This window comes from Rhinichthys klamathensis, unplaced genomic scaffold (assembly GCF_029890125.1).
Source record: "Rhinichthys klamathensis goyatoka isolate OS25496 unplaced genomic scaffold, OSU_Roscu_1.1 h1tg000413l_1, whole genome shotgun sequence".
Taxonomy (NCBI): domain Eukaryota; kingdom Metazoa; phylum Chordata; class Actinopteri; order Cypriniformes; family Leuciscidae; genus Rhinichthys; species Rhinichthys klamathensis.
In genome coordinates, this window is record NW_026606913.1 from 250,213 (window position 1) to 259,422 (window position 9,210).

The 9,210-nt window shown below is 43.7% G+C and overlaps 1 protein-coding gene across 1 annotated transcript in view; it reads left to right on the forward strand.

Annotated features, from left to right (window-relative positions):
• kirrel3l (kirre like nephrin family adhesion molecule 3, like) overlaps positions 1-2,311 on the forward strand; it is a 41,637-nt gene extending 39,326 nt beyond the window's left edge. The window contains exon 15 of the mRNA XM_056235181.1: positions 77-2,311. Coding sequence (XP_056091156.1) covers positions 77-574 — 498 coding nt within the window. The 3' untranslated portion in view covers positions 575-2,311. The remainder of the gene's footprint in view (positions 1-76) is intronic.
• Positions 2,312-9,210: the final 6,899 nt, after the last annotated feature.

Sequence of the window (9,210 nt, forward strand, 5' to 3'; positions counted from 1 at the left end):
AGGACCTTAGTGATGTGTTTAATTCAGTACAATATTTAAAAATATTCTGACGAGGTTTTTTCTTCTTTCTTCCTAGGACCCCACCAATGGCTACTACAATGTGCGGGCTCACGAGGACCGCAACATCACGAGAACTGGCTTCTCCGAATATGTCCCTAATGCTCGCCCAGTCTACACTCCCTCTCAGCTTCCCTCGCCGAGCCCCTTATACGGCCAACAGTCCACTCAGCCTCGGATTTATGACTTCTCCCAGCGTTACGCCACAACCCCTGCCACACGCACCACCTATGAGCAACAGCAGTCGCAACAACCACAGCAACAACAGCAAACTCCCACCATCTACCCCCAGGAGCCAGTCTATGCAGGCTCTGCCTACCTGCCCGCCACCTACGGTCGCGCCTTTACAAGCTACGTCAAACCCGCCTCCTTCGAAAAGGTTGACGGATACGAGCAATCAGACCAGGCCAGCAAAGTATCTAGCTCCTCCCGTTTCTCATACGCATCCTCGCAGGTGTCGTCACAACAGTCAGACTATGGGCGGCCCTCGCAGCAACGCATGCAGACTCATGTGTGAAGGCTCCCTAAAAGACCCGCTGAGGGTCTGGCATGAACAGTGTCACAAGGATATTCTTCTGAATTGGCTTCAGGAGGGATTAAGAAAACTTTAAACTGAGATACAAGAGGCGGAAAAGCTTTATTGCTGTCTTGAAGTGAATGTTGGATCGATGATAAACTTTTTTTCCGAAAGAACTACGACGTGCCACTCAAGCTTAGAAGTCACCTTCAAGCTACTGATTTTCTTGATTTTCTTTGCCCAAATGCTGAACTTTAGGGGAAAGGAGCACTGTCCGTCAATTCGTTGCACTGTATTTCTGCAAAATTTCTCCAGCACTAACTCTTCTAGATCTCGGAGAGAAAGCAGTGCTGTGGAGAAGTGCCCTCATGAACTAACCTTTGTAAATGGGGACAAGCCCCTGACACTATGCTGAAACAATCAAAATTACATGAAATAAAAAGTAAAAAAAAAAAAAAGTAAAAAAAAAAAAAATGTGTTTGTTGGCATGCTGATGGAATTGTAAGCACATTTGTGTATCAATGACAACATGTCTTGCCTACACAAAGTGGCTCAAAGTTCAATCCACAAAGCAGGGGAGCAGAAGAAGGCAAGAGCGCATGCGCTCACCCTAAGATATTTCTTCAGAAGCTCTATCTGCAGTCTGCACTGCTGGTGGGCTCTCAAGAGAGTGTTTATGTAAAGCCTCAATGGACCAGTGCAGGAAACTGGAATCTGGAATGCTTTGGTTAAAAAATTTAAAGAATAATAAAAAAAATTGACAAAATCCATAAAATGCATTTCTGTCTGTTTGATGGAACCAGGATTAGCCAATCCCCAAAGAAGCTAATTTAGAGGTGCGGTGTTTTTAAGTTATGCTCTCAAGAATTTGTTGCAGAGTTCAGAGTAGAGCCCATTTCGGGACCACGATTTCTTAAGCCAAGCCATGTACGGCAAACCTAAATTACCACACGGTCTTGCAGTGTGCAGTAATACTCTTGTAATGTTCCTCCTTACGTGACCACTGTATGTTATTAAATACAGAGTGTGCCAAGGTGACAGTTATGTCATGCTGACATTGCTGACACCGTCAGGTAGCACCAACATGTTTACATAGAAGAAGAAAAAAAAAACAGAAAAAGAAATAGCAAGTAAAATGCAGTACTGTCCATATCCACTTAAAGCCACTTCAATGACTGTACAAATTGTTGAGAAATTCACTCCTGTCTGTTGCATGCAGATGATGTGTGTACGTGAACGTATTCAGCATTTCTTCTCATCTGTTTGTTTCTTGTGTGAGAAAACGCTTACTGCACCCTTCGTCAATTCGATCATGGAAACTTGCATTTGGAGGTTTCCATACTGCCATTTCCTTTAAGCCTGAATGGTTGGCTCCATTTGGAAAGATAAAAAAAAGTCAAATTGAACTGTAAGATACGTGAAACAAAACATTGCTTGTCTTTATTTTTATATTTTATATAAGCCTTAATGTACAGCGTGTAAGCTGCTCTATTGTAAAGTACCTTTATATTCTAAAATGCATATCTTTGAGTTGACTTTATTTGGTTCACAACGGTTTTTACCCCATGTTACTTATCAGTTTTGGAGAGGTGAAAAGTGTTACACAACTAATTGACTTTTTTCCTTCCGTTTCTTTTTTAATAATGTTCAAATGATTTTATTTGCTAAAAAATGAGCTATTGTTGCTTGTAACTTTGTACACATATTTATATTTAAATAAAACCATTTCAAATAATATCTGCTCTGACTGGAGTGAGTTTGGCACACATCGCTGGTTCTCGTCAAATGTCATGAGGGAATGAGGACAAACAATACCGGGGCTGCCGAGTTGATGAATACATAAATTAGCAGTGATGCCTATGTTGATTCTCTTATTCCCGCGGCGACAGCAGGGATTTTAATAAAGACGGATGAGATTTCCAAGCCTCCCGCTGTCTACGTATCAAACATAACAGGCACAGGCCATCTCCCCCAACGCAACGAAATATTGCGCTGACGGAGCGGGTGTTGTGTGACAACATTATCTTGTCATGTCACCCAGTGTCTCAGATTTCATCATGTCATGCCGAGCTTCACCACAGGGAGTGTTGAAGACATAAACACGTACTCAGCATTAAACAAACGGCTAAAAAAAAAGAAAAAAAGAATGGCTACTCTGGTAAATTCAGGGTCATGTTTCCATCAACTGTCATCATCCCTTGCAAACAACTATCACTGCCAAAAATACACAATTAACCCAACAGAGTGCACAAGAGTGCATAGATACATAATGGAGAGAGGAGGTATTAACATTAAGTGGCATGGCATCTTACGCACATGTCGCTATGCTTAGTGGCACATCCGGTTTCCACTAAAACGTGTAACGTGCCGATGTATTGCATCATGTGCCACTGACAATAATGCGGAACGTGTTGCTGTATGTTGTGGTACCTCTAGTAGTGACTGACAGATGTGTTGAGCAGCTGTACTGGTGTAGTTGTGGCACAAAGTCCTAAATACATAGCCTAATTTAGTGATTTAAAAAAAAAATCATCAGTTAAACGTATTTACAAATCAGTAATATATATTTTTTCAAACATGTGGTCAGTTTGTGGCACATCTGTATTTGAGTGCCATGTGCCACTGAATGTTACAGTGTGCTTACTGAATGTTGTTGATCACAAAAATTTCCCATTCTAGGAAAAATGAAATGAATTTAACTGCATTAACAGTCGCATCAGTTACTTGAACTTTTATCAGTTACTAAATCTTTACTTTTATACGATGCTGCATGCACAGTACACAAATATGCGACAGGTGTCAGTATTAAGTAAGTGTAACACTGGCTAGTGCAAGATAAACCAAAACTTACAACAGTGGTGGATGGTGTGTTATTTATCCACGGATGATGTGTTATTTGTTAGTGAGTTAGATAGTAGCACCAAAAAATATAATAAAAAAAGTAATCAGCAATTTGTCAGTAGCCTACAGCGCCTAAGGGTCACATAATTCGGTGGGTCACAGAATTCGACACAACAGCGACCAATTTGTCTGCATGTTTTTTCAAGTCACCGAAAGCCCAACTAATCACTCGAATTGCCAGGTTTTTAATGGGCTATTAATACTTGAACTAGCTGTGCAATAGTTATGCTGACTGTGAAATAATCATTTTATAGGCATATCATTTTATTGGACAGATAGAATAGTCATAAAACAATGTTTATAAACATTGTATTTAAAAAATAAAGACTCTTCAAAATTTTATTCATTTTTCCACACAATTTAAACTCCCTAGGTATTTCCAAATTATAATCTTCACCTAAACTATATATAGTCCCACTAATCTCCTGACACACATGGGAAAAGAAATCAATCTTGTTCTGAGGTAACGTTAACTATGGTGGCAAATCAATGCCTAAAAGAACCGAGCGCACAACTGATGCTGGCGTGCACGCTAAATGATTTCCGCGAGAGGATAACTTACTCGGTTACTAACGTAACCTCGGTTCCCTGAGAGTAGGGACTCTAGCTTGCAAGCAGGGAACCTCCAAATTATAGAACCTAACAAATAAGGACGGCGAGGTCCAGCCGGCCGCTGCACAAATGTCTTCGATTGGAATACCACTGGACCAAGCCCACGACGAGGCCATGCCTCTTGTAGAATGGGCTCTAGCACCTATGGGACAATCCTGACCCACTGAGGCATATGCCAGAGAGATGGATCCACTATCCATCTTGGTAACCTCTGCTTTGTGACCGGAAACCCCTTGGTGTGACCGCCGAAGCACACAAAGAGCTGTTCTGACTGCCTAAACGGTGCAGAACGCTCCAGGTAGATTTTAAGAGCTCTGACAGGACAGGGCACATTCGCTTCCCTGTCGTTTACCGAGGGCGGAAGCGCTGATAAGGTAATGACCTGCGCTCTGAACGGAGTTGAGAGCACCGTAGGTACATAACCATGTCTTCGTTTGAGAGTGACTCTGGACTCACCAACCCCAAATTCCAAGCAGGATGAACTCACAGAGAGTGCCTGCAGATCGCACACTCGCTTAACTGATGCCAAGGCCAACAGGAGAGCATTTTTCAGCGAAAGTGGCTGAAGGTCAGCCGACTGAAGCGGCTCAAATGGGGGGCCCTTCAGGGCCCTAAGGACCGTGGAGAGGTCCCACGCTGGCATAAAAGGAGGCCGAGGAGGGTTCATACTCTTGGCCCCTTTGAGAAAACTAGCCACGAGGTTGCTTTTCCCTAATGACTGACCGGCCACGGGAGCATGGTATGCTGCTATGGCCGCCACATGTACCTTGAGCGTGGAGGGGGTGCGTCCCACGTCCAAGAGCTCTGGAAGGAAAGAAAGTACCGCTGGTACTTCACATGACTGAGGATCAAGTTCCCTAGCGGTCCCTAGCTATGCACCAAGTTAATAAAGTTCTTTATTATTATCACTTGCATACTGTAAAAATACTGCAGTCCAACTGCAAAAGTCAAAAAATTCAAATACAACTCTTAATGAAAGGCATATTACGGTACACTCAAATACTGTAAGTTCTGCTACTGCAACACTAAGGACAATGAGAGATTTATTCTGCTTCAGCATCATGTCTTCCTGCTGGCTCTGGCCTGAGGACTTTGTCCACATCACAGACAATGTTGTCTCCTGCCAGACGAAGGGAAAAACTTTCTAGTCTGACACATCCAGCTTTGACAACACTGTCCACACCTTGCTCTTCCTCGTCCTCATCCTCTTACATATACTCTTCCTCCTCTCCCTCTTAGATTGTTTCCATATATTGTTCATATCATCAGTGCACCTGTGTAACCTGTCCACTCTGATCTGGCTCATATTACCGTAAAACTTCAACCAATAGCCGAGTCTGACGAATGATAGACGCCTGTCTCTTTTACACGCCTGGTGTGGCGACAGGTTTGGATAAATAAAGGCCGGTCTCAAATAGAGGCCTGGTCTGTTTTTTAGTTTCGGGTTGTATTTAATCTTCTAAAACCCGTCAGATCGTCTGTTTAAGCCAGTTCTGACTATGGTGCAGATTGCGCACTGAGAGCAAGAGAGCCCTGCGCATCTGGGCGGGAGCTGTTAGCCCAAGAAAGGCAGGCAGAGTTAGCGGAGGCCGGAGAGGGAGAAGTGGGAGGAGGAATTCGCCATTGAACTTGAAGTTGAGGATCGCGGTGATGATGATAGTGATTAATAGGGTCATTTTGTATAACATGATTGCAGTTTGTTTTACAGGGTAGCCTTCATTCTTTCTTGTTGAAGTGTTTCGGGCAACAAGTTCATTGGCTCAATGGATATTACCGGTAACTTGTATTGTTCAGCCCATGGCTGTCACATCGTTTCGTTTTTTTATGCTGCCAATAATCTAAAGGGGATCGCACACCGGACGAGGAACGCAGCGCTGCGCCGCGTCACGTCTATGACAACTCGAGGTATTATTATATTCTCAATTCATTCAGTTAACGGACGCTCTGAGGTAAAGTGTTCAGACTGCTGTTTTAGCAACGATTGTATTTAATTGTACAGTACAATCATAACATCGTACTGACATTATCTTCATTCCATAATGTCCTTAAACATAACAATATTGCTGGTCATAAACTGAGAAAGTGTGTGTCCGGTTTGCGATACCTCGAGTTGTCCTAGAAGCGGCGCGGCGCAGCGCTTCTCGTCCGATGTGCGACCCCCCTTTAGACATACGGTAGTAATATAGTAGGCTAATTCTTACATTAACTGATTTGTTAAACACATTCGAATTAAAATGTAATATGATGTGGTAACCTCTGACTGTCATGCTTTCCATCTATTAGCCTATGCTATTTGGATCGTTATCATTGGCCTACACTCAACAACATCTCAACACTAAATTAAAGGCCTGTCTCATATAGACGCCTGTCTCAAATACAAGCCGGTCCAGTTCGGCGATTTGGGAAAATAAAAGCCCGGGCTATTATTTGAAGTTTTACGGTATACAGTTGGTTTGATCACATCATTAGAATCAGTGTGAACAATTTTGAATCGTTTGAATCGCAAAAAGAGAATTGCAAAAAGAGTGCAGGAGAATTTCAAACAGTGTCTAACTGCCTGAACTTGTACGGTTTTGCAGAAATAGTGATTTATTCAACAAATTGGTTTAGGCTATTGAGAATTTGGTTCAGAGAATGGAGTTTAGTGTTTTAGCAATTCAGAAAAACGTAAAAGGCTTATTCAAGTAGGCTGCAGTAGCCTCCAGCAGGATGCAGTAAATATTTTAGTGTTGTTTTAGGTGTACAATATCTATATGTATTGCCTTTAATGTCCATAGCCTTTACACATCAGCTTGGATATTGCATGGTTAAAAAAATACTAATTTTAAGACGCTGACGTCACGTCGGGTGGTCACGTGGGTCACACGCTCGGTAACGGTAGAGATCCACTTTTGCGACACAACTGTCGCGTGGTGCGACGCCTCCCCACGTTGATGGGCGTTCCTCAAGTTTACCGCTATGGGCGTGGTTTTGAGCCAGCGGCCAGTCTAGAACAGGACCTGCGAGAGACTTCCCCCCGTCTCCATATGCTCTACTTCTATTGGATAGTCGCGTCGCGTTCAACGGAATTAATTTGCATAAAGATGGGCATCGGCCAGCTTTTTGCCGCGCAGCATTTTTCAAAATAAAGCGCCGCCTTCCTGGGATGCTTTGCGGGCGCGTTAAAGTCGCGTGACGTCACCCATAAAGCGAAGCCAGCCTAAGACGCACAAAAGTAGGCTACAAGACGTTCGATCGGTCGTTCGGATGTTTGATTTTGGAACGGAGTACGCGCCACGCGCGCAGGGTTTTTGAATGAGCTCGCGAGTTTCAGTTTTCTTGCATGTAGATCTGTTATCCTCTCCCGGAAGTCATTTACCGCGCGTGCCAGCATCAGTTGTGCGCTCGGTTCTTTTACCCCTTATTTACACTACACACGTCTGCGGCGCATCCGACAAGGTTTTAATCCGTCCTTCCCGCGGTGCCAACTCACACCAGGAGCATTACAGAAGCGAAGCGACTGGATGCGCGAGACCACGTGATTTGCCTGTCCGACTTGTTTTTTCTTGATTTTTGGGTTTTTACCAAGGATATACCGGTGTGCAATACAATATTGGGAATCTGCATAGGGTGTTTATTTTGAAATTGACAGTTTTTTTTTTTTTTTTTTGTACAAAATAACTTGGTTATTATTTATTATATATTTGTTATTATTATTAGCTATCATTTTTTAACAGCTTTGACGCGGCGTCCGTTGAAAATAGACTCGGCGCCTATCTTTAGCGAAGCGGCGCAGAGAGGTGCAAACACAAGCATAGAGTGGGCGCGATCAGCTCCGGTAGCCGTGTCGCAGCCGTAACGCGCCGCAGACGTGTGCAGTAAAGCCCCGTTCACACTACACGCGAATTTGTCGCTGCATGTCGCCAGGCACTGGCGATGAGGTCGCTAGTGGGCGTTCCCACTACTGGTTGACTAGTATGACATCCAAAAGACAGCGAATCAGCTTTCCTGCCATCCATCACTGCAGGCCCAGGGGCTGAGGAGAAGGATCACGTGCGCTCCACTCCTATTGGTTGTCGCTCGCGAAAATCGCTCTTCATTTGCATAAAGTTAAAAATTTCTCAACTTTGTCGCGTCGCTAGACACGCCCCATTTAGTCGCCAACAGTCGCTGTCACGCGTCATTTTTTGGCCCGCTCACCATTGAAATGAATGGTATCGCGTCGCGTGTAGTGTGAATGGGGCTTAAGGGGTTAAGCCCCGTTCACACTACACGCGACCAAGCGACGCGATACCTTTCATTTCAATGGGGAGCTGGCGATTTCCGGCGACACGCGCGACAGCGACCGTTGGCGACCGGATGGGGCGTGTCTGGCGACGCGACAAAGTTGAGATCTGTTTAACTTTATGCAAATGAGGAGCGACTTTCGGGAGCGACAACCAATAGGAGCGGAGCGCATATGATCCTTCTCCACATCATTGGATGTCATTCATAAAGGCAACCAGTAGTGGGAACTCCCACTAGCGACCTCATCACCAGCCACTGGCGACATGCAGCGACAAGGTCGCTTGTAGTGTGAACGGGGCTTAAGGCATTGATTTGCCGCCATAGTTATCCTTTTAATTGAAATGATCGGAGCGCCAAACCTGCTATCCTATGGAGCAGTATCGGCAAATTATTACGTCTTGTTTGTACAAATTTACATATTTCGTGGTTTCTCATATTTATGAGGCAGGATGAATCTCACCATTAAAACGACCTGAACTATTGTCAGGCTGTAGCCTAAACAGTAAGCTAACGGAAATACAGTAGGCCTATGGAAAAAATTGGTTAAACTAATGGTTAGCTGGATTTCATTCATTCATTTTATTTACCAAAATTCTGTGTTTCAATCAAGTGATAGTGACCTTTGGCTGCCTAGATACCATATTACTGCACAATATGCTAAGTGCAAGAGTTGTTATGACATCAATTGTAGATAATATAAAAAGGTTGAGCACCAATCTAAAGCTCATACAAGGCCAAATCTGGCATGTAATTAGCTTAAGTTCAATACTCTGCCAACCATTTAAAACAACTGTTGCAGTGCAGTGCAAAGCTTAATTAAACCTAGAGCTTTTTAATTGGTGCAAGGTCAAAACTAA